We start from the raw sequence: 24,955 nt of genomic DNA on the forward strand, positions 1-24,955 counted from the left end.
AAAATTCGCAGGGCGGAGAATATGAAATGCGCAGGCGGAGGCCTATGATCTTCGGAAGGGTCGGCTCACGTCAGCAGAAGAGAGAAACGCGCATTTTTGGGCGTCGTAGTAGGCGAACGGCGACGTTGCAGCGCGAAAGAGCTCGAGTGCGTAGGAGAATGGGAGTTCTTGAGCAATTCGTCAAACAGGATGAGGAACTGTAGCCTCCGGGAGATGATGAATAATGGGGGGCTTTTCCTGCAGCAGTACGATCGGAGGGTTTCTAGGCCTGAGAAACGGGATCCAGTCCACAGTAGTAGGGGGCCGGTGGCTTGGAGCCTCCCCGTTATCCGGTTCAGAGAAGAATCCCGGGGGAAGTCAAGTGAATAGTGCTCAAAACTGACCACAGCTGGTCTATCAAATGGATAGTGACTGCGAGTGAAAATCACGGAAGATGGAAGAACGGAGAGGACTTGAGATGTATTCGGGGCAGGGGTGTGTTCGTTTTGAAAAATGGCGGCTTTGCGGCGAGGGGGGCTCCCAAGCCTTCAGGCTGTTCGGCCACGGCACCAGAACTGCGCTCGGGCTGCAACGCGCCAGGGGGGTAACGCTTGCGCTGTCTGTCTTTCTGACACCCGTCGATACATGCGAACGGCACGCGTTGTAACGAGGCTTGGATCTCGGGGTCGAGATTCGCAGAAAGAAGAGATACCACAAATCGCGAAGTATTGTCTGTCATTCCTCACCCCCGTGTCTCGGTCTGCCTCGTACAGTCTACAGTGCTCTCAAGCATCCCCGTACTAGTACCACACCAGACTCGCACCACTATGACCCTACCTCCGGTAACCCTTGCTCACCTGTGAAGGGGCTGGCTTAGGGCTCCAGCCACTCGCGACTGCCTTCGCGCTCGTGGCCACTTCTATGTGCTACGGGGCCCGGAAGCTGACCAAGCTGATCCACGAGCCGTCCTTTCCATCGCTGTCACCATCTTAGCAGTATCATTATTCACGGCCGAGCAACGCCTTCATTCCGAGCTGTTTTCTGGATCATACATCCCTCCAGCCCTTTCATTGGCCCTCCGCCGACTCGCAGTGAGCAACCAATGCCCACTGGGGGCTAGGGAGCTCGGGGATAAGAAAAGTGCGAGATGTGGGCTTGAGTGATGCCTAGCAACGGGTTTGTGCATGGCCGAGGAGGCATGGCAGCAAGGCCTATGGCCTTAGGGGCCTCCTTAGCCTGAGCCTTTAGGCCCCCCGGCCATCTGGCATCTACCGAGCACTGACAACCTAGGTAGGACTCAAGCCCGTACTGTACTCCGTACGGCCTAGCACAGAATTCACCTTTGGTATCACCTCCCTGCCGCCACTACCGCCATTGCTGCTCATTCTCGCAATACTCTCAAACAAAACCAAGTCGCAAAACACAGACCAAGCACGGATAAAAGGTGGCTACATAGGACTGATTGCATGGTACCAACCTACTAATGTACACATACTCGGTACATTGTGCGAGTTCTGTGGGAACTGCCACAGCGATCGCAGAATCTTCACCTCAGCAACTCGGACAGGAAGAGTGATGGGCAAAGGGGACAGCCTTCAACAAAACCAGCAACCCCGAGGAAGCCATGAATATACACTCCGTAATAGAGACTGGACGGTTGACGACGTTGTGTTCATGGCCCTGCTAAGATTCCGTACCTGATTCAGCCTCAGAGTTCACAGCCCGTTTGTCCCTATTGGTTGACTGTGAGACGGCTGTCATACCTGAGATAAAGCCTTTGACCGTAAAGCTGGCTCCCGCTACAAACGGGGCATTTCCCAGGATCACACCAGGCCTCTAGACGCGCGTGCACGTTCCCGTCGGGCCTAGAAAACACGGGACTGTCGCCCTTGGACAGTGACCAGATCTGGAGGGCATGACGAATTGCATTGTATAACTGGAGCGACCGCTTTGGATTCAAATGGTACGACTCTACTTCGAATGGTTCGGCATTTATACAGGTTGCTCTACATCTACCCTTTTCAGCTCCCTTGCGCAAAGTAGACCGGGGAAGACACTACTGAGAGAAAGATGAAGTCTCAAACGTTCGACGGAGAAGGAGTACGGAGTACAAGAACTCTGTGTCAATGGACCGGATCCAGAGCCACATCAATGGGGCTTCCACCGCGATAGATGGAGCGAGACCGTTAGCATCCAAGCACTTTTGCAATGCCCATGTCTCCAAAGGTCAGACAGTAACAAAGGTATCATACAGGCCTAGAGTGGCGCTCCACGCGGAGCACGCACAGCAAGAAGGATGGAGGAGTTAGGGGCTCCTAAGGCCTCCTAAGCCTCGTTCTCAAACCTGGTCGGTCTTAGAGAGACTGGATGATCTGCGGGATGGCGCTTAGCCTCGTAGTAGTGAGTACGTAGTGAGTGAGATGTGTCTTTCGCAGCCAGAACAACAGACCATGCCTATTCCGCCGATGAAAGTCAAGGCACATTCCTTGCTCCTGTAGATTACCATGTTATTTTGGGCCTTCTTGGCTTAAAGCCCACTCCCGGCTTATCCGGATCATGGTATACGATATCTCGCTTGATGATAGCGTGAACGCGGAGTACGCAGATTCCGAATGACAACGTTATTACACACTCAGTGAACAGTACTGTGTACGGACGTCGGATAGCTGGATACTCCTTGGAAGAGTATAATAAAGTGTCGCGGTACAGAGCATCCTCAATGGAATTTGACAGTAAGGGCAACTGACTTGTACACAGCAACTCTATCAAGATTGGTAGACCTAAATACGGACGAGGAACTTTCCAATGGTCCGCATCTAATATGGCCTCAGAAAGGGTCGATCATGTATCCGTAGACGCCACTAGTGCATCTGAACAGGTAAATGGTGTCGAGGGCTCTAGCAGGAGTCCTCAATATATAAGCGCCCTGAAGCAATGCAGGAAGATTCCCCAACTGAAGCGTTGTAGGGACGTCGGCTGCTGCAAACCTCTGGCGACGCAGATATGTACGGATACTCCGTACGTGTGTCGGGATATGCTTCGGACCTTGGTCAACGGGGCAGTCCCACGTCGCCGTCTGCTAATCTATCGAGCTCCACTGTAACGCGACATTTTTATCAGCGCTTGGGCAGACTGCAAAGAAAATCTTGGAGCTAAAAGAAAGATTTATGCAAGTCTCACACCTTGGGGGCTGAACAGAATCCAGATATGTGCCGGCCGTCCCACACCATCATTCGCGCTGTTCCTGACTCGGCCTCGGGCTGCGAAGAATGGGGGCATGCTCCGTACATTATTTTCCACTTGTCGCCTCGCTCGAGGAAATTGTAGGGACGGATGCTCCGTAATGCACAAACAACACTCGATAGGCGGGATCGTTGTGTCGACCATCGAATTCATGTACGGAGTACGCATACACTCCGTTCTCGCCTTGTTTTCTGCCTGGGTACGGATACTCCGTTGGCAGTGGACACAGCTGCGTGGCCATGTGCTAACGTCCTGTTAGTGTCTCAGGGAAAGTTCCTGGAATCCCAGAGACTCGCAATGTCCACTGTATACTGAGTTTGAGACCTTTCAGATGCAGAATAGTGTGCACATGCCAGGATCTGCTACCTGGAGCACATGAATTGACCACCTAAATCATCAATATCCATCACAACTCCTATATCCGCAGCCACGAAGCCGGTCTAATCTACTCGATCAACGACACTGGTAACAGTCCAGGCGTGCGTATGGAGACTCGCGCAGATGTTGACGCTCTAAGCGGGCGCTTATGACTGCTAGGCCATGCTGATATCCTGGGCTAGCGAGGAGTTGGAGGAGTACTATACCTAGGAAGAACAAAGGGAGCTGATGGTGGAGTCAAGAATATGTACATTGTACGGAGTACACGATCAAGGCCAGCTCCGTCGGTCCCAACATACGGAGTACTGTCTCGTCACCGTGCTGTGCCTGTACAGAATACACAATACACACACACACACACACACACACACACACACACAGAGAGAGAGAGAGAGAGAGAGAGAGAGAGAGAGAGAGAGAGAGAAAGAGAGAGAGGACAGAGAGTAAGTTGTTCTCTACCCGGTGCGGTAAGGTGAGTGAGGCGTGTGGTCAGTTAAATCAGCTTGATCATACTACTTTGGCATTCGGAAACCCAATATGTTCATTGTGGCATTGAGATTTCCCGGCCCGTTATAGCCCGAGTCTTTCTCTCTGCAGTTGTTTTCATTTTGAGCGTGACCAGTCGCAGAGGCACTCAGAAGAGTCGCAGTACGGAGTACTACACTGCAATTCGTGGTGAGTGCGTGCATGGCGCACGCACGGTGACCGGATCCCGGGTCCCTGAAAGACGCCAGGAGGCCGTCCCGGCAATTATGGACATAAAGTGGACACCACCGCCGGGCACACGTAGTGCGATCACGATAGGAGACTCTTATTTTAAGGCACGGAGGAAGTACCAGACTTGTACGATACAACAAGTAGGTACGTACTAGGTAATATCTGCAAGATCACCGGCGTTGATTGGAGCAGAACAAATTGCCGGAGGACGCTGTAAGAGAACGACCAGTTGAGCGACGCCAGGTGGTAGTGGTGGTACGGCGGACGGAGCCTTGAAGCAGTATAGAAAGCCCCGGGTGCGAAAAAGTGCGTACGGCGTAGATTCTGCTTACGTGTGTGTAGCAGTCTTTCGCCCTGAGTAGTATAGTAACCGTGCGCAGGACTGCAAGAATGAAGCACGACCGCACGTAACCCCTGTGTATTAACGTTTTTTAAAATGTTTGAGGATTACGGAGTACCAAGGATACCGGTCCCTTTAGCAGGCAGCCAACTATGCCTGTACCTACCTAACTACATGTAGGTGCCTAAAGGTAACTTCAAGCTCGCTTGGCTGACGGGAAGCCTCCTGTTCCGTCGAGCCCCTCCCACTGGCAATACCTACAGCCTGGGTGGTCATTCAGTCGATGCTGCCCTCCCCCCGAATCCCTGGTCGACAAATAATACCCTAATCTTCACCCCCCCCAGCCGAATACTCCGTACCTAAAAACTTGAAGCCAGCTGGAGCGCCAGCCCGTTGTTTCCATACAGGTACCTTACGTGTATCTTACCATCTTACCAGACCAGCTGGCCGACCTAAGCTGACCCAAGTCGTTTTCCACTCCCTCGTCATGATTGTCCTTGTCCTGTCCTGTTTCGAATTGCGCTTCACAATCGTCGCGCCGGCAATCTTCGGCCACTCAAAAAGTCTCCCTTTCATCACCACAGCCACCCGCACCATCACCCCAGTCCCCTTCATCTAATTGTACTCCGTACTACTCTTCCACCTCCTTTCGGACCACGCTCATTATTTCGTTCCAAGTTGCAGTACGAGTACTCCGTACTGCTCTCGATGGAATCGCCCCTGTGACGACCTTCTACTCTTCGCCCTTCCTGGCGCTGCGATCCTAACCTCCGGTGCCTGCAAGTCGAAACCTTCATCGACCTCGAATCTTCACTTAACCCTACCTCCGTCCTTCGTTTCAATCCGATGTCGTCGACAATCTGCTAGACCACCTACCGCTCGCTCTTCTCGATCCCGCCCGTCGTTGTCAGTCATTGTGCTTCTGAAAGAATCAGTCATAAGCCTCGATTGTGTTTGGTTTGGAAAAGCAATAATTCTGGACAGCTTTAACTGCGACCAACTCGAACTCGTCTCGGACGTGCCTGCTTCAGGCCGTTTGCTATACTAATTAACGACTCTTACGACTGTGCTCTAGCACACAATGGCACCTTCTCCTCCCCGTCTCAGAATCCTTTCAGGTGAGCATGACTTGATTCCGGCCGACAGCGGATCCAATGCGCACGTCCAAGCAGAATTGGCCATCTCAGTCTCGGCCACTTCAGTTAGATCTGCTTGGCACAAAATGCATCGAGAGCTAAGACGTTGTTGTATAGTTGGTGGAAATGCGGTTTCCGCGTTTCTATCCTGGCGCTTACAGGCGACGAACGCCTGCGATGTGACTTTGGTCTGGAAAGCAAACTACCAGACCGTGGCGCAGTATGGCGTTTCTTTCAAGTGAGTCAAGAATCATGTCTTTGGCCTATTTCCGCGCTCTACTGACAATTCCTCAGATCCCAATTGTTCGGTAACGAGCGATTCAAGCCACGATACGGTATGTGAAACCTCCCTTTTCTCCTACGGGCGAGCTAATCAAGTCTAGTTGTCCAAACACCCGAAGAGGCTGCGAGCCAGCAAGCAGCTTTCGACTACGTGATACTCTGTGTAAAAGCCCTCCCGGACGTCTACAACCTTGCAGACATTATCCAATCTGTCGTCACTCCTCAACACACCTGCATTCTGGTGAATACAACAAATACTCTCGGGGTGGAGCGGCAGCTGGAGGAGAGATATCCGTCGAATGTCGTTTTGTCCCTCGTTTCAGGCGCCAACCTGACGCAACTCGGCTCCAGCGAATTTGAACACACTGGATCTACAGAAATCTGGGTTGGCCCTGCAAGTCAGAACTCGTCTATTCCAGAGACGATTCAAAGGGACATGTCCGAAGCCCTAGCGATGACTTTGACAACCGCGCAGGTTGATTGCAAAGTGTCGCCGAATATCAAGCAGCAACAGTACGAGAGGATGATTGGGTATGCTCACTATCAGCTCTTGTCTGGTAATCCGTGCTAACTTGGTTGTTCAGGCCCATTGCTTTTTACCCTGCCAGTGTTCTTTTTGAGACCCCCAACCTCTCTAACCTGATCCGAATACCCGGCGTCGAGCACTTGATCTCAGAAATAATTGAAGAGCTACTTCAAATAGCCATTGCACAAAACTGCGAATTCAACGACGACTTCAAAAAGGCCACGATAGAGGATATGCTTGCCAGCGGTCCGGAGCCAAGCACGATGTTTCAGGATTTCACAGCAAGGCGTCCCATGGAGGTCGAGACCTATCTTGGTTCTCCAGTGGAGATAGGAAAGAGCGCCAATGTGAAGGTACCACGGCTCGAGACGCTGTACACAATGCTGCGCCATATCAACACTGTGAACAAAGACCGACCTCCTGCGAACACACCGCAACCCCCTGTGCCACAGTCAGGCATGCCACTATCCCCTTCCATCAACCAACCTCCTCCTCGATCCGTGTCTTTGTCAAACCCCCCGCCGCTGCGGCAACCCAATGGCTCGCTGAATGGTGGCCCAAGGCTTATGAGGGGTCCTCCTATGATGGGAGGACCCATGGGTCCGCCTGGAAGGCGAGGCCCTCCCCCTGTCGGTGGCTTCCGGGGCCTGCCAAATGGTTATCCACCTCGAGGGCCGAGCCAACTACAACGCCGGCCATCCTATGACGAGACCAATTTGGACGAGTTCAGTCATGTCGTTCTCTACGATGATTTGCCTGACGGTGATGTAGCTGGAGGAGCGTACCCAGATAACGGTGTTCCTGGCGGGATCTCTATGCGTGAGAGGGAGCTTATGCTTCGGGCAAAGGAGTTACACCTCAAACAACAAGAGATGGCGATGAAAGGTCGAAGTGGACGGAGAACATCACATAATCGTCATCAAGATTTTGATGACGACGATGATGACGATGACTATTTCGATCCCATACAAGCACGCGGTCCTCCCCCACCGCCGATTGATCCCGACAATTTCGATATGATGAGCGTGACTTCGAGGCGAACGAAGAAAGCCAGCAGCCAAAACCAGCTTCGCAAGGACGTGTTCGCAAACGGTAATGGCATGCGCCCCGGATCCTATGGAAGACCCAACCCTGGAAAACACCGAACCAGCACTCAAATACTATCCGACATGCCGGTTCTAGGCTCCAACATCCTTGATAACCCGATGATGGGTTTCGCCTCCAACCGTTACGGTGCGGTGGACCGAAAAGAAATGGCCGATGAATCACGTGCGAACTCGTTGACAGCAAGTCGTCTTCAAGAAATCGGTGTCAATGGAGGACCATACCCCGGGCCGCCTAGTCGTCGGACAAGCCGGTCACCAGGAAATCCTTTCGGCCCCCATGGGAGGGTGCCAGGTCGGCCCTCACCACCCAACGACCCCTACATGCACCCTGGGCCTCCCCGCAATGGCCGACCATCACCGCCTGGAGGTATGCAAGCACCAGTACCGAGATATCCTCCTGGTCCGGGCGCCATGATCCATCCACAGCAAGTCGAACAGGCTGGGGTGAGCAAACCCTTCCCACCGCCCAAAGTCCCTGTCAAAAGTCTAACTGGAAGTGCCAGTGCTAGCGCGGGAAGTGGTGATAGTGGCAGTGCCAACATTGAATCTGAGCCTTCGGCTCACAGCAGTACGAGCAGCTTCGTAGCTCGGCAAATGCTGAGTGCGCAATAAAGCCGGGTCACATCATCCCTGGCAGAAGCCTGCACAGACATTTCCAACTTGTTGGCTAACGGTCAACCATTAACGAGGAGTTTACCATTAGCGGAGTCCGCCTTTGCGTACGGCATTACATATATCTTCAGCAGTTGCGCTGTTTCGAATACACTTTAATAATGATCAGCTTTCCCACTCAAAGCTACAACCTGCAGGGTCGGCAGCGGCCTTTCGAACACAACAAAAGCATTGAGACGAGACCGGGTGACGGGACGGGCACGGGCGAGCGGAAATATTGGAACATTCGACCTTGGTTCTCTCAAATACATACAGCATTGCAAAGCAAACAAATGGCCCCTTATTGTACATGGATGGGTGTCCTTTAGCGATCCAAAGATTGGAAGAGGGTTCCGAGGGGCCTGCGCGGATTCCTCCGACTTCGATATGGATTGGAGAAAGATCTGTGTACCCCCGTTATTTCAGACATACACTTTTTCAGGCACGAACACGATTGGAGTGGGATGAATAATTATGCTAGGATTCGCATGGGAAACAGGGAGGATTGTGGGAGGCTGTGCGCAACACGAGGCGGACACAGACGGCTTCCCGGCGAGCAGGGTAATTAATCAAATGCAAACAAGGTTGAAGAACATCAGCTCGAGCTTGGTGCCTGTTGTAGTGCTCTTCGCATTCGTGACCCGGCCTACAACTTCGAGGGGCCTCGGGGCCCTTGTCAGGTCGGTCGTTCGTAGTCGGCATCCATACAGAGCTGTGGTGCTGCGTAGCCCGTCCATCCTGACATACTCCGTACCGTATCCCGACATGACTGGTCACTGGTGACGGGAGCTTTTATCACCAGCTGGGTACGAGCACGGCGTCAAGGACGGGAGAATGGAATCACGAAGCCGGGCTCACTGCGTATCCGTACATGGTATGTGGTAGTGAACATCGGTCATTGTCAGCCTCGTAGTGAGTAGTGAAGAGACCACGTGATGACGGATACACGCGACATGACCAACTTCATGTTGTCGCGTCACCAGTCGAATCGCGGTGTTACTACTCGAACCTGGAATCACCACGAACCACGACGGCTACCATCAGTGTTCGTAACCTGAACTCCCCTTTCCCTTTCTGAAGCGAGGCCCCCGGTTGGCATCAGCCACTGGCCGAAAGATGGACCGGACATCCAAACCTTCTCTCTCGCGCCCCTCGTCCGTGGCCTCGACGAACACAACATCGACCAACAAGAACCGGCAGTACGCCCACCTCCATGCACAGTTGGCCCAGCTGAACGCGCACCTGGCGGATACCGAGAATTTGGTACGGATGACGAGCGTACAGGCTCAAGACATGCGGTTTCTGGGTGGCTATATCGGCGCGTTGTTCATGGGCAGTGCCAAAGTGCTCGGGGAAGAGAGCGTTCATGGTAGGGGCAAGCAGGAAAGTAGCAGGACGGAGGGTTGAGTGTCGCTACAACAACAAGGAAACAAGGAAACAAGGAAACAGACAGGAGAATACAACGAATTGGGGGAGGCCACTGTCCCTGTGTTCTACAACGACATGAGGACTACCTGGAGAGAATAATGCAGTCGACATCCACGCCCGGGGAATTGTGGCCAGGTCAGAAGAGCACACCCTCGCCGAATGTTCAGCAGGCCCAGAAAACGACACACGCCTACTCTACTCTACTCTAGGAACAATTGCAATTGCAGACACGCGACAAGAGAGGCAGGATAAAGTTCAATGCATCAACTTGCGGAGTTATGCTTGTTGGTGCAGCACTCTGAACGAGCGACTGAAACCACTGGCGGGACGAGTTGCTTCCTTGTTGGGTTTCCACCAGCGTCTCCTCCGCTACTAGTCTAGTCACGACGTTGACGTTTCTATCGCCGACAGACTGAGACTTCGCTGCAAATCCGCTGGACGACATGTCGCCGCCGACCTTCGCCTAGAGGAGAAAATCGACTAGCTCGGATGATACGGAGCGGAGGGAGCAAATGGTCGTCAACATACTTGATTAAATTGGATGCGAGCTGCATCACTTTTGCTGATTCGATTGGCATGTTGTCGACTTTATACCTGCGCAGATTTTAATCAACTCTGACGATGGCCATGTGCTTCGTCTCCTCCTTCTCCTCCTCCTCCTCCTCCTCCTCCTCCTCCTCCTCTCCTCCTCCTCCGCCTTCTTTCCGTGCATCTAGTTCCACCAGGGACTCAATAGATCAATAGTCTCCATGATCATGGATGGCTGCCGGGCCATGTACACAGGCGTTCCATGACACCAACAAGACCATCCCGGCTTCCTTGACAAGGCATACGGACTGCGGCCACCAGCCCCTCTTGTGTGAGGCCCAGGTCTGCATTGGTATTCTACTTGCAAGGCATGTGGTCAAGACGTTTCCAGATAAGGTGGCCGGCCGACTTCAGGGGCGGGAGCGGGCGCAGGAGCAGGGGCAGAAGCCAGACAAGATGCAACTATTCTACCTCTCGACATCACACGACGTCACGGGCCGATTGAAAAGTCTCCAATGCTCACAACCATGTTTCCAGGTAGGCAGCGAATCGCTTCGCCATGTGACCGGCGTACTTGACGTACTAGCTTGATTGACATCTCTAAATGCCAATGGTTGAGTGGTCTTCCCAAGGAACTGCTCAGCTGATCGACTGAACTTCACGGGGCATTTGCAACTCGACTGGACTGGGCAGACATGGCTTCCATGTCCACGCGTCGCCTCGCCATGGCACTGTGCATCGCAAATCCGAAGTTGAACCCGAATTCGATGTTCGCTGTTAATTGATTCGACACCCGTCCATGCCATCTCTCGGCCCTGTCTCTATCTACTCGTACAAGGTAGGTATCAGGGCCGTGGCGATCTTCCGCCGTATCCTGAATGAACTTGTCTCTCCAGCCACGGCCATGCAGTCATCCGAACGAGCGGTCCAGGCGTCCCGGGACACTGATATGATGGAACGAGCGGGCGCTTTGGTTCTTCTTCTGCTGCCGTCTCGAGAAATGCTCTCCTTCCTATTCTCATCCTCAGTCCCACTCTGTCCTGGTGTTCACTGGCACAAAGCAAAGCACAGCAGATCTCTATATGTATGTACTGATGCGCTGTTTGATTCTAGTCCAGATCCACAACCATGTTGCCCACTCAAATATGTACTCGCTGACTGCTGGCCCTCTTCTCGCCTGACACCGTCAGTATCAGTCGGTGTGGGACCAAAGGTTTCGCTCTGAGCGGCAGAAGGCAAGAATCTGAATTTGACCAGCGGTGGGCGAGAAGTATTTATTAATTAGATGTACCTGCGAGAAGTATTGATGTACCTGTCTGTGCCTCTGCCTGTATGTTATATGTGTATCCGTACAGTGCATGTAGGCAGAAACACAGGACACGCTCGGATATGTAGCCACCGAGTCAGAATTCGACTTTTGCAAGCCACGTCACCATATCTCTTCTGAAGATCCATCATCATCATTATCATCATGTTGCAAGGCGAAGGTACCCATGTAGAATTAAGGTGTAGCATACGCTGGATTTGGGACAGCCTCTCGAGGAGTTATCAGCCCGGTCGCTAGGTGATAGAGTAGCCATTTTTGTATCTCCGTCTGATCCTGTTGCTTTGCTACATGCTAGGTAAGTAACCCTGGGGGTACATGTCTCTGCTAAATTGACGAGGGGCCGAGTTATGCCTCGTCCCGTCCGATGTCCTTTGGCTTGTAAGCTATGTGACGAAGAAAATGAGTCGATACCACATGCTGCCCAAACCGGAAACCAGAACCTGTTCATGTTGAATTTTATATTTGAAATCATATATCTTTGCTACGTCGCCCGTCTTAGCCTGGCAATTTAACCAGACAGGTTGGGTTCAGCCTTGCTATTCACAAATCAAACTATCCAGTGCATATTCACCCGCATGCCGTGCCTAGATACTAGGCATGTTTTTGGTATGAATGCCCCCAAGGTAGATCATAGAATCATCGTTCTACTCTCAGGCCCCGGTTCAATTTACCGTGCAGTGTAACCACCGTCGATGACGATGTCAGTACCAGTGGTATAAGTGCTGGCATCGCTGGCAAGATAGACATAAGCACCCTTCAGTTCGGTGGCCTTTCCATCACGGCCCAGAGGGATCATCGAGTGCCACAGCTGCTGAATGTCCTGGGGCACAAAGTCCGATAAACCGGTGTCAATATAGCCCGGAGAAATGGAGTTGACACGGGCAAAATCACGCCATTCGTTGGCCAGCGAACGAGCCAGGTGAATGCAGCCGGCTTTGGCGACATTGTAGGATGTCTGTGATTGCAAACATGTTAGTGAGAAACAAAACTACCGCAGCCTAAAAGGCACTGACCTGTTCCTGAGGAAAGTTGGCAATGTGGCCTGACATGGAGGCCGTGATGATGAAGCTGCCGGTCTTGCGCTCTCGGAAATGTAGACCGACGGCTCTGGCGCAGTGGTAGACCCCGTTCAAGTCGGTCTGGATCACTTCATTCCACTTCTCAACAGGGGCGTCCAAAATGCCACTGTCGGCGGTACGGCCGGCATTGGCAATGAAGACATCAACCTTGCCAAAGTCCTTGACTACATCGGCGACCAGTTTCTCCACCTCTTCGTAACTGCCGACATTGCACTTGTATGCCTTGCTCTTGACGCCGTACTTCTCGGACAGCTCCTTCGCGTTCTGCTCACCACCCTGAGGTCGGGAGCTGTAGGTGATGGCCACGTCTGCGCCAAACTCGGCACAGCCACGGGCAGCCTCGGTACCAATGCCGGTCGGGCCAGATGCACCAGTCACAATGACGACCTTGCCCTTGAGGCTGAAGAGATCATGAAGAGAGCTCGAGGTGGGGACGGAGACAGGCATCTTGGGCGAGTTGAGTTGATGTCGGTGGGAGACTGGTCGGAGGTAAGAAGTGGTCTCTGCGTAATTGGAGGATATGTGATAGCGGGTGGTTGATAGACGGGGGAATATGAGGGAGGAAAGAAGTCTGTACAGAAAAAGAAAGGACAGCAGATCTTATATGGGGAGCTCTACTCGCGGCATTGAAGGAAAATTATGTGCCTCATGTCACTGCGAAGTGGGGGAGTGAAGCAGCAGTTCTCGCTTCCGTCATGCCCCGCGGTGCTGTGTGGCTGCGTATTCCGACATCCTCTGATGACGTAACCCCGCTGCAGACTGCGCCCGCTGTCCTCAATATTGACAACCATTTCTTCCCTGACTCAGCTTTCCCCTTTCTGTATATCAAGCTTGACTAACAGCTACAGCTGCCGGCGCTGCCTACCAGACCATCCATTCGACTGTCCGGAGACAGAAGGGTGGCTAAGACACGGATGGCAGAGAAAGGCTAAAGGTCAATGCAACGGTTACCTCGGTAGGCCCAGAACCATTGCTCATCACTCCATCACTTTTCGTAGCGGAAAGGGGCCGGGCAGGACATTGGGTAATGGTATGCAGCCCAGCCTTATGCTAATTTAAGCCGCTTTATCTTGCTCAGTACCCAAATACCTCGCCGACGCTAAGGCCGACGACCCTTACACCCGCCAAAGCAGCGACAACAAGCACCATGTCCACAATGAGAAGCACTGCACAAGCCATCAGATACCTCGGCATGAACACTCTGTATAACATCAAATGTCGACGTAAATGTCCCGCCCACATCGTCGTCGCTAGTTGAATTGTCGCATAGTAGAGGGCATGTGCCAGACAAGCATTCAACACGTCGTTCCACAGCCCTCGCAGTCCCGCCTTGCCAGTTGGCCTTTTCCAGATAACAGTCAATGGAACTGCTGCAGCACAAATGATCTGCGCGCCAAAGGTGTTCAGTACAACTAGAAGCGGTGACCAGGGATATTGAATCGTGCGCAACGGCACAAACGCCGAGTTCCATTGAATCGACGCCAATGTCGCTTGATGTCCGGTCTTAAAAAAGTGGTACGATCCAAGGAGCGCCAGTATAATCGGTCCAACACTGGAGCTGCCTCTTGAAGAAATGGTCAACCCGTTCGTGTCGAGGATTTCGAGCAGACAAAGGATTTGCCACGTACAGATTGCGATCGAGAACTGACCCACGGGGGGCAGAAGCAGTGCAACGGACAACACAAGCATGGGAATCATCAATAAATAACGACTTCCATAAACATTGGCGTAACCGTAGATGGTCAGTTGAGGTCGTGGAGGCTTCCCTGAGTTGTCCGCGGCAGGCCTCGGCTCGCTGATGGAAATGTTGATGCATGGTTTCGCCCACACAAAGGTACCGATTCCGACCGGAACGGCAATCGCAAGGGCAGATCTTGCTAGTGTTATGTTGATTGTTTTCAATGTTGTTGGTGATAACCGTTCCATCAACCAGCCTCCATTGTCTGCAACATCGATTGTCCAGTAGGCGGCCACCAGTAGCAAGCCGATGCGGAAGCTGAACCCAATCCAGAACCCTGCTGAACCCGCGTATGAAGCTGTACCTTGGTAGAAGGCTTTGATTATCTCAGGAAGAAGTAAGGCTACGGAGTATGGTATGAGCAGTTGCCATGGAGCTGACGTGGATGAGTTGGATGAGGCGTAAAAGGTTGAGCGGCAACCTGGCATCTGCTCTTCGCGGCACAACCGCGAAAACGATGCAAGTCGAGTCAAGAGTATAAACAGAACCGACTGATATGTACCAAGCACCCGGTCGGCTGTGGATGCTTGTCTGAGGGATGATATCAATGATAAGATGCCGAAAGTGGTCAGAAAGAAAAGAAGGATGGTGTCTTCATGGATGGTGTAGGAATTGGAAGCGAAGCCTGCCGACTGCGTCAGACAGAACACCAATGCCATCCAACCCCATAAGGAGGGAAGATATGATTGTGTGGTGAGCCGATGGCGAAAAGACCAGACCGTCGCTGCTATCACCCCGCAAATGGTGCCACCAAAGACAAGTCCAGGCAAGAAAGAAAAAGAGGAGGGTGTAAGAAATCCGAGTGCAGAGCCGATGGCGGCGCCTACAACTGTCCCCAGACCGGCACTCCTGAGGAGACCTGGAGCGGCGCTGGCTTTGTCTCCCATTGATAGCCGCGAGAAGAAAAAGACAAACCCAAGTGCAAGGCCAGAGATGGTAATTCCACAGATCATGTCTTCCACGTTGAAATTGGCCCATAGTCTTCGGTACATGGAGATGACTTCGTTATGCCAATTGACATAAGCATGGTGTGCGTCCTCCCACCGGCCGTCTGCTGCAGACTCCACCGAGAGTGCAAGGTACGTGCGCTGGTCCCGATACGCATTATCATCGAGGCCGAGATCTCGAGAACGGGAATAGTGCTCCTGATATCTTGCAATCTGGCTCTGGGCCAAACGGTCCACTCTTGCAAGAGTTTTCCAGTCCGGGCTTCCAGGTCCTGTGAATGCCTCCGCAATCGGTTTGCCGAGGTTATTAAAAGGTATTGGTAGGCCCAGGAGGATGGATAGGGTTGATACCAGGTCTATTTGGCCAACAGGACGTTCTTTCGCAGTTGCTGGAGGCAGTAAAACGGCCGTTTCGGCCTTGCCAAATCTGGGTTGTTTGGAGTACATCCACAGCGCGGCTTCCACTTCCTCATCAGACTCGCCGCCATGATCCCCTTTTGTATCCATACCATGGTCACCCATAACGACAAGGAGAGTATCATCGTCCAGTTTATGCATGATTTCTTGTAAAACATCGTTCATTTGACGTAATTTCTCTGCCATGGCCGGATGGTCAGGCCCGAATCGATGACCAGCGTGGTCAACGCCGAGGAAGTGTCCGAAGATAACGTCCCACTGCTGAGGAGATTGGTCAAGCAGGGGCATTATATGTTCGATGACACCATTGTCAACTGTGTGCAAGTCCCAAACATTGAAAGAATCGTATGAATGGGTCATGTTCGGATCGAAATAACCAGGAAATAACGAATGCCATGTGTCATCTCCAAGGTGTACGATTGTTTTCCCAGCGTTTTTCAATTGCGATACTATATTGTCTTCCTCAATAGCAGTACCCGCAAAATTTGAACCAATATCTATGAATGTCGGAAGGGTGCCGGTTGTCAATCCTTTCAGCCTTTGCAGCGTACTCGTGGGCGGGTCGGCGATGAATGGGAGTAGGATTGCATGATCTGGGTGAGAAACGGCAGTTTCGTGTAAGAGAGGAAGGTTGTCAAGATAGTACTTTTGCGGTGGCTGTTCAAAGACCCGGCGAGAAGGAATGGTAAAATCGTATCGTAAGGCATCGATGATTAGAATCACAGCTCGGTCGAAAGTCTTTGGATGCCAGCATCCGTTCGATATTTGAGAGGGCTGCCCATCAGGGAGTACACCGCATTCTGACCTATTATCCAAGACAAGTCTTGTAAGGAGGAAGCCTTTGGCGAAAAAAAGAATGCCCACGACATGGACAGCCCTACATTAGTTAGCAGAAGCTCGTTAACCGTATCGGGGGCCCGACATACGTCAACCATAACAGCAGAACAGTAAGAAGAACATGGGTCACCTTGAAGCGGATGATATTCTGGCGCTGGTGTTCTTCCGTGGTTGCTGCCGATTTCTCGAGTGACCCAAGCCCATCCTCAGCCCTGCTAGCTTCCGGGCTCAGGCCAATACGGTCAACCATGACCTTGCCGTTGGATTTGGAAAAAATGAGATCATAAAGAATGAATGAGAAGGATATCGTGAGCGGGAGACATGAGAACTCCAGTGGTACCCAGCAAAATCTTCAGCTCCGGGATCGGACAATGGTTTTGTTGGTTGCACCTCTTCTCCAACGCAGCTCCAGTCTGGCTTGACGAACATGAAGTGGAAGCTTTGGCGAAGAATAATGCAGGGTTTAAAGTTAGTGTTGTCGATCAGCCGCGAAGATTCTTGGCTGATTAATTCGCGGCAACTCGCAAACTGCCCTGAATAATATGTTGCGCCTCCCAGGTTGAAGGGTGCGACTCTGACCTCCTTCTCTTCAGTCTGGTGGCCTATATCACTGCCGACGTTCTTCTAATATCTCCCGATACCTTGAGCAGATACTACCGCCCATGGAAGAACCGCAAGCGGCGCTTGAGGTGCCTCAATTCACATTTAAGAAGCGCAGTGTCAAATCTAAGTCGACTATTCGCAAAAGAGAAGCCACCCCTCCAGCGGACGATTCCGACTCCGGCTTCACATCGTCAGAAGATGAATATGGAAGACAAATAAAACGCAGGCGGAGGAACGCCGGGATGATAGCATCTTCTTCTGATATTCCTAGACACCGTGCTGCGGAAGTCGAGCAGACTACTGCCGCTGCTGTTGTGGCACCCACAAATAAAGACGACGCTACCAAAAGATCAGACTGGTATGACGAAGATGTCGACAAGAGATCAGAGAAACCTACGATCAAGTCATCAGACCCATTGACTTCGGACGGTACATACAAGGGGGTGGCAAACTATCAGTCGTTCATTCAAAAGAATCCAGATCGTGCTGGAAAGCAAGTCGGGCCGGTCAAAACCTCAAGTAATGTAAGAACGATCACTGTCACGGACTTTGCGCCAGACGTGTGCAAGGACTACAAGCAAACCGGCTTTTGCGGATTTGGGGATAACTGCAAGTATCTTCATGCGCGCGAGGATTACAAACAAGGATGGCAGCTTGACCGAGAGTGGGAAATCGGCACGAAAGGGAAGAAATTGTCGGGGAAGACTGTGGCATCTGCGAATCGCAACAATCAACCAGGCCAAGATGATGATGACGACGAGGCGCTACTTGAAAAGATACCATTTGCCTGCATCATCTGCAAAAAGCCATACACGAATCCAATCGTGACCAAATGTGGGCATTACTTCTGCGAAGCATGTGCTCTGAAGCGATATCGAAAAGATCCGTCCTGTGCTGCATGTGGTTCAGGTACCAATGGGGTTTTTAACGTGGCCAAAAAATTGACTCGACTGCTTGAGAGAAAACGGGAGCGGGAGAATCTAAAGAAAGAGAAAGCCATTGAAGCCGGTGATGCGGTTGGAGATGGTGTATGAGAGCTCTGATTGACTGTGAAACACCTACATATACCTGTTAGGTACCAGTCATCAAGGATAGCCATGACCATTATTGATGGCCAGACTCCTAAATTTGACCGCCTACTTGTGTGAGAGACCGATCATGACTAGGATCGTACTCATCTATTACTATTCCATAGTACTCCGTATACGTCGAGCCTCTAGGCTGCTCCTAAAGAATTGCGAGTTACTGTAGAAAACAGTGATCACACGGCAACAACATGGGAGGCATTAATAATATTCTGCGTGACTGGCAAAAGACCACTCCGCCGGAACAATGCCAATCTACGGTGGCGCACTGAGGAGGTATTTTTGATCTCACCGACAGTTTGCTAAGTAGCTGTTCATTTCCTTCGACATCGAAACTGGATGCCCTTGCTCCAGGGATAGTTTCTAGCCCTTCCCTCAATACTGATCGATTTCGTGATCACTGTGGGTAAAGGTACAGGTCGATGCTGGAGCCACCCCACGGCCAAATGATGACACCAGGTCGATAAGATCTTCCGGCTTACTGGGGCACTGTAGTGGCCATTCTTGCGACGACAAGAAGATGCGTATCGCAACCCTCCAGTTTTCCCCGCGCCTGGGAGAAGTGGCGGCCAACTTCAGCCGCGCCGAGAGCCTTCTTATGCGTGAGGAGAGGGAAGGGCTGCTTGAAAACATTGATTTGCTGGTACTCCCTGAACTTGCCTTCGCAGGTAGGCTTCCCCCTTTTCCGAGGTTGCTTATTGCCGCCTCTCCGAGAGTAGGGAAGTCTGGCGCGACCATATGCTGCGATCAAGCAGTGTCAAAGCCAGTCTACATCCTTATTAACTAGCCTGACTGTTTGTTCAGGGTACAATCATTCATCATTAGCCGCCATTGCGCCGTTTCTTGAACCGACAGCAGCGGGCCCTTCAACGAGATGGGCCGCTCGAACTGCAAAGCGACTCAAATGTACCGTTGCGGTAGGATACGCCGAAGCAGCTGCAGAAGGCAACTACAACACCATCTTCGACCGACAAATCACCGCCGAGTCTGGCACCATTGCCTACAATTCACTCGTGTTTGTCAGTTCCGGTGGAGACATTGTTGCTCACTACCGCAAGTCTTTTTTGTACTATACTGATGAGACTTGGGCCCAAGAAGGGCAGGGCTTTTGGGCGGGCGTGCTCCCGATTGGTGACAAAGGTCAGCAGGTCAAGGCTGCTGCAGGAATTTGCATGGATATCAACCCCTATCGCTTCGAAGCCCCCTGGACTGCGTACGAGTTCGCTAATCACGCGCGAGAAGCCCGTGCCAAAGTTGTCGTCATCAGTATGGCCTGGATAACAAGGCTGAGCGCGGAGGAGATATCGAGTCAGGCTATGGTACCCGATCATGATACCGTCAATTACTGGGTTGAACGACTCAGCCCTCTCTTTGGACCCCAAGGGGCACAATCCGAGGCGATCATTCTTTGTGCGAACCGAGCTGGCGAGGAAGGTATCAGCCCTAGAATTGGGGAGGTGAGGTACGCGGGCAGTAGCTGTGTCATGGGCATGACAAAGGGTGATCAAATCAGAATCTGGGACATCCTGGGAAGGGCTCAAGAAGGTATCCTGCTGGTGGACACGGACAGTCCTCCAGCGTACTCGATCACACTCAAACCACGGAGTGAGCCTCTGGCTGTGACTGGAGCGGGTCCTGAACTTGCGACGGGCTAAACATTTCTTGCAGCTATCCATCCGATCAGATGCGCTTTGTCACTGGATCGCTGCCTGTCTTGAGGGTTGCGGTCCAAGCACCATTCCACACATTCACACTCGGGAGAGGGTCCCCAATACTAGCAGGGAGAAGGAGCCAGGGGCCAGCAAGTTAAGCTCAAACGACCAGGAAACTTTGCAAGGCGCGGCATCTTTTCATCCAGCCTGGACAGGCAATGTTTCACCATGCTTATCAGGCTCACGTACACAAGGGTGCACGAATGTTCATTGCCATTGGCCAAAGCTTGCCTCCTGGCGACTGGCGACTGGCGACGTGCGGCCACACATCATGCATGGAGGGTCGGCGATTGTCACGAGACACTGTGAAGTCTTGTGAGACTTGTTGGTGACCATCTAGAGGAACATCACGTGTGCCGGAAGACGGAGAAAGTATCCCGAGCCGCTAGGCGCCTTTGGGCGATGGCGTGGTTTTGTTGTCGTCTGCAGTCGTGATCACGGGAACTTCTTTTCATCCCGTGACCGTCCTCCTTCGCCCTTCACCCTCACCTCATTGTTGTAGCCGCCCCCAAGGCATAGATCGAGTACTCGCTCAACCTGTGAGCGCTCAATCTCCCTCCACCACAGCGTCTTGAACAATCAGCAAAGCGTGTCGCCGTCTGGCTGCATCGTCCCTTTGTCCACATCTTGTCGTGTTCGCCAACGCGTTGTGCAACCTGTTTGCGCCCGGGATCAAGTTTAGAGACAGCCGGTCACGTTTCCATCAGTAAGTCATCTCAAAGTCACCTGATGGCACCTGATCCATCAGATCACGGCCACATTCAAAGAGCCATCATTGTCGCGCATACTGCATTTCTTCGCACATTCGCGCTGCAGCTAGCCGCTGTCGAGTGCACACTCCTCCGGCTTCGTCGGCTCAGCTCCTGCTGAGCCGGCAAGCCCTCGACAGCGATAGCGGCAGAAAACGCGTCCAGAGTGCCCTCTCTACCCAAACAACCCCAGCCATGCAGTCCTCATGTGACAACTGCTGGCTACACACCATCTCTACCACCCCCATCTTAGCATTCTCAACCCATTTGCAGCCTTCATGTCCCTAACCATGGCTAACCCCGATGTAGACCAGATTCCTCCTTCCAGATCCGACCTCGCTGCCCACCTTGGTGGCTCGCAAAGGACTTTCTACCCTGCATCCTCCCTTCACCAAATCTCCATAGCAGGCTACTTGCCTGATTCGATCACACTCGAGAGATATCCTGACCCATCAAGAGTGCGACCTGCGGAACTCGACATCATCAACAATCTCTAAACGATGGCCAACCAAGCCGTCGGCAATAATGCCATCCCTGCTCCGCAACCCTCAAACCTGGGCGTGAACAACAAGCGCAAGCGCGAAGCTAGAGATCAAGAGGCTGGACGCATTGCGAAAGCTCCAAACACAAATGGCGATCACGATCCTGACAATTATGTTGCGCTCCTCCAGAGCATTGAGGGAATGGCGGGTCCGGACGACAGCACTCGAACTGCGCAAGCCGCTCTCGCTGCTCCAATGGACTCATCCGCCTATCCTGAGCCGAACCAGTTTGAAGGAGCACCTGGACTGCCAACTGGCTTTGAAGACACCAACCAATCCTCACTTCCTGGTTTGCCATCTGCACAGCAGGCCCTCCTCGAAGCTCGCGGTGGTAGCCAGAAGCCGGCTGTAGGTACTGCAGAATGGCACCAACAGCGCAAGGACAACCACAAGGAAGGTAAGATAGCTTCGACCTTAGCCCGTCGTTGGCGTACATACTAATCCGCGGTTGCAGTGGAGCGTCGTCGTCGCGAGGTCATCAACGAAGGTATCGAGAACATTGCCAAGATCGTGCCTGGAACCGAGAAGAATAAGGGCGCCATCCTCCAACGAACCTGCCAATACGTCACCGAACTTCAGAACGAGAAGAAATCGTTTGAGAACGAGCGCGCCACTTTCGCCATCGCCTTGAAGGAATTGACCAGTCGCTGCGACCGTCTGAAGGAGAGTGTCCGAACTGCTTGGTTGGAGAGCGCCAAGTGGCAACAACGCTGTCGCGAGGCCGGTCTTCACTTTGACGACTATGATGATGGAGGTCTTCCCAGTCTTGACGATGAGGACGTCCACGTCGACGCGACCGTGGTCTCCTGAACTGAAGTCGAACCTGCCTCGGCTTTCTCCACGTAATAGTGCCAGTTGTTCAGTGAGCTTGGGTGGCTGGTTTCTTTCGGCGTCCGGGGGTCATTCATCATGGTCATGGCTTGGAATTATGAGATTGAATCTGCGACATTGACGGCGGTGGCGGTGGCGGTGGCGGTGGCGGTAGCTGGCGTATTGTGTGTGCACAAAGAATGGCGCATCAGCGCATCAGCGCAATAGATGAACAGATGAACAGATGAACAGTGATCAGGTCCTCCAGATCATCAGAATATTAAATTCTGCAGCTTGTTCACAGCTTGACCTATGAGCTTGACTTTTCCACGTGGTTTTTTCCCCCTCCTTTCCATTCACATGTAATTATCATAACTAAGCCTTGCCTTCCGAACCGTCAGGACTCAGTACTACTACCCGTGTTAGCCAAGTGAATATTAATATTACCCCCATTTCCACAACATGATATCTTGATCGGTCCCGAGGCTTGATGCTCCGATATAGTTATACTACGAGAGTGGTCTCACATGTATATTTTGATAACAACGGTATGTATGAAAAACTTAAACAACTACCTATAAGACGAGTATATAATACCAATATGATCTCCTATTCAGACACATGCAAGTCATGCTCACCACTGCTCAGACCCCGCTGGTAAAGCAACCACAGAACTATGAATAGAGGAAAGTAGAAATTAGACCGTGATCGAGTCTGGTCTCCTCAGCAACTTCCTGGTATATTCGGTCGAAGAAAGTACTTCATGTGAAGTTGGTCCTGCAAGTGGCCAAGCCCGAGTCGAGAACCGTCCTAGCTGTGGAGATATGATGTCGTGAATCGTCAACAAGTGAGCCAGCTCCAGACTATTGCTTGCGCTCGCGACTTGCGCATTAGGCTGTTCTAGCATGACATCTCTAGGTCGGGAAATGAGGTTGTGGGTCGAAGAGATATTCTTCGTCTCTTGATCGACTACCTCGTGTCCCAGGGCTGGGCGGGCATCTCAAAGGGCCTATCTGTGCTCTCCGTGGGGTGATAGGTACTGGTGGGGTGAGGCGAGGTCGCACTCGTCACTGTCTGCGTCTATATTTCGATCAGGTTAGCGCATGTTGACTTCAAAACAAGCTAAATAGCAAACACGGGGAGTCCTTACATCGCTGGCCTGGCTTGAGAGCCACTGGTTGACATGGACATTGCTGCCTTCCTTTTGGTTGTTCCCGAGTTCACTTGCACCAACTTCTGTTGGGCTTAAGGCTGTCCACTGTGAATATCGTTCCGTATTGCCACCACCCTGCTGAGATGCTGCGACTTCGGTCATCATGGGTGTCATCCCGGCGGTGCCCTGTGGACCGTTGGCTGCGGCGGCAGCATTCCTACGGCGCCGACTTCGATAGAAAAAGAGTGCAAAAGCACCCACAATCAAAGCCAGCCCGAGAACGCCGCCTACCACGCCTCCTACAATGGCGCCGGTGTGGCTGGATTTGTGGTGAGCGCTTGGTTCAGGACTGGGAGACGAGGATCCAACTGCACCTGCACCACCAAGTACACCTGCAGTGCCGGAGCTAGAGGCAGAAGCGGTGGGTGAAGCAACAGAGGATGTTGTGGGATCACAGGAAGCTTTGAGAGCATAGCCCCCGCCTTGCTTGGAGAAATCGGTGCGGATGGCGGGTGCCATTTTAAACTGCTCGCGCTTGTAGTCGCCGATGATGTAGTTCATGGTGAGATATGGAATGCCCCAGTCCATAACATAGCCGGTGTCGGTCATATTCAGGAGGGTGCTGATCATATAGCTGTTGTCATTGATGGCGTACTTGCCGTCGTCGTCGTATCCACGGGGGTACATAAAAAGCTCCTCTGCAGGGATTGTGGTTTTGTATCCATTTTGTAGAGTCACACTGAGATTTCCGGTCGGCAAGGCGGTATAGCCCAGATAAGGGTCAACGTAAACGCCATCAGTGGCGTTTTGGAAAAGATCGAAAACATTTTGCGGCACGTAGACGTAGCGTTCCGAAGGTTGAAGGTTGACCTGGAGGGACTCAGACGAATTCGAGAACAGGCTCGTCGAGCCAGAATCCGATTCCCAGCTCAATTCGGTGATTACCACACACATTTCACAAGTCTTGCGAGCGTTGAAAGTTGTCGGCTCGCCCTTAACCCGGGTGGTATCGTAGCCACCAATGACGAGAGAACCATCGATTGGGCTGCTCACTGAGCGACTTCCTGTCCAGAGACCAAAGACTGTTGACGGCACGTCGCCAGATTCAACGGCGATTCTGAGAAAATCTGATCCCCATCCCAAGGGCAGCACACCTTGGCCGCCATAACCAGGCTGATCGTAGACCGCCGGATATCCATAGACGGTGGCATTTCCAAACGACAAAGCGTCGTTAAAGGTGACGAAGGATAGCTGGGTGGGATTCGCATTGCCGGAGCCATTCCACTGACCTTCGGCGACCTGGAGGAAAGTGCTGGAGGCTGAATAGTCGAAGACACCGCCGTACATCCCAATACAAGAAGAGTTGTACTCCGGGGCGCATTGTGCCCGATTGACCACATATAGGACATCGTCCGAGGTACTTGGCCTGAGAGAGACAATCTGTGGAGGGGTGCCCATCGACACGGGAATACCTCTGGTGATGGCCTTTTGATCGGTGGTGACAGTCACGTTCGACCACGGTAGAATCATGGGGGGTGCCCCATTCTCACAAATCGACATCTCGTTCGAAGAGCGAAGGATGCAAGCGCTGTAGGAAGTCTGGTATTCAGCAGTTGTACAGAGGTATATCGCCCCAAAATCA

The 24,955-nt window shown here is 52.3% G+C and overlaps 8 protein-coding genes across 8 annotated transcripts; 5 read left to right on the forward strand and 3 right to left on the reverse strand.

The window, feature by feature from the left end:
• Positions 1 to 5,879: 5,879 nt before the first annotated feature.
• On the forward strand, positions 5,880 to 8,319 carry A1O3_04567 (uncharacterized protein; the record flags this gene model as incomplete). Its single annotated transcript, XM_007734695.1, has 4 exons — positions 5,880 to 6,031; positions 6,088 to 6,128; positions 6,177 to 6,606; positions 6,660 to 8,319. 4 exons carry the CDS (start codon positions 5,880 to 5,882, stop codon positions 8,317 to 8,319), a joined length of 2,283 nt encoding a protein of 760 aa, XP_007732885.1.
• Positions 8,320 to 9,474: 1,155 nt separating this feature from the next.
• On the forward strand, positions 9,475 to 9,765 carry A1O3_04568 (uncharacterized protein; the record flags this gene model as incomplete). Its single annotated transcript, XM_007734696.1, has 1 exon — positions 9,475 to 9,765. One exon carries the CDS (start codon positions 9,475 to 9,477, stop codon positions 9,763 to 9,765), a length of 291 nt encoding a protein of 96 aa, XP_007732886.1.
• Positions 9,766 to 12,308: 2,543 nt separating this feature from the next.
• A1O3_04569 (NADP-dependent mannitol dehydrogenase) lies at positions 12,309 to 13,167 on the reverse strand (the record flags this gene model as incomplete). Its single annotated transcript, XM_007734697.1, has 2 exons — positions 12,309 to 12,596; positions 12,655 to 13,167. The coding sequence occupies 2 exons, from the start codon at positions 13,165 to 13,167 to the stop codon at positions 12,309 to 12,311; spliced, it is 801 nt and encodes a 266-aa protein (XP_007732887.1).
• A 627-nt stretch (positions 13,168 to 13,794) lies between these two features.
• Positions 13,795 to 16,909, reverse strand: A1O3_04570 (phosphatidylinositol glycan, class O; the record flags this gene model as incomplete). Its single annotated transcript, XM_007734698.1, has 2 exons — positions 13,795 to 16,699; positions 16,749 to 16,909. The coding sequence occupies 2 exons, from the start codon at positions 16,907 to 16,909 to the stop codon at positions 13,795 to 13,797; spliced, it is 3,066 nt and encodes a 1,021-aa protein (XP_007732888.1).
• A 412-nt stretch (positions 16,910 to 17,321) lies between these two features.
• On the forward strand, positions 17,322 to 18,296 carry A1O3_04571 (uncharacterized protein; the record flags this gene model as incomplete). The annotated part of the gene is made up of 1 exon (XM_007734699.1): positions 17,322 to 18,296. The coding sequence occupies one exon, from the start codon at positions 17,322 to 17,324 to the stop codon at positions 18,294 to 18,296; it is 975 nt and encodes a 324-aa protein (XP_007732889.1).
• Positions 18,297 to 18,867: 571 nt separating this feature from the next.
• A1O3_04572 (uncharacterized protein) lies at positions 18,868 to 20,002 on the forward strand (the record flags this gene model as incomplete). The annotated part of the gene is made up of 2 exons (XM_007734700.1): positions 18,868 to 19,015; positions 19,152 to 20,002. 2 exons carry the CDS (start codon positions 18,868 to 18,870, stop codon positions 20,000 to 20,002), a joined length of 999 nt encoding a protein of 332 aa, XP_007732890.1.
• A 1,306-nt stretch (positions 20,003 to 21,308) lies between these two features.
• A1O3_04573 (uncharacterized protein) lies at positions 21,309 to 22,160 on the forward strand (the record flags this gene model as incomplete). The annotated part of the gene is made up of 2 exons (XM_007734701.1): positions 21,309 to 21,747; positions 21,805 to 22,160. 2 exons carry the CDS (start codon positions 21,309 to 21,311, stop codon positions 22,158 to 22,160), a joined length of 795 nt encoding a protein of 264 aa, XP_007732891.1.
• A 1,096-nt stretch (positions 22,161 to 23,256) lies between these two features.
• Positions 23,257 to 24,873, reverse strand: A1O3_04574 (uncharacterized protein; the record flags this gene model as incomplete). The annotated part of the gene is made up of 1 exon (XM_007734702.1): positions 23,257 to 24,873. One exon carries the CDS (start codon positions 24,871 to 24,873, stop codon positions 23,257 to 23,259), a length of 1,617 nt encoding a protein of 538 aa, XP_007732892.1.
• Positions 24,874 to 24,955: the final 82 nt, after the last annotated feature.

This window comes from Capronia epimyces, assembly GCF_000585565.1.
Source record: "Capronia epimyces CBS 606.96 chromosome Unknown aczIQ-supercont1.3, whole genome shotgun sequence".
Taxonomy (NCBI): Eukaryota; Fungi; Ascomycota; class Eurotiomycetes; order Chaetothyriales; family Herpotrichiellaceae; genus Capronia; species Capronia epimyces.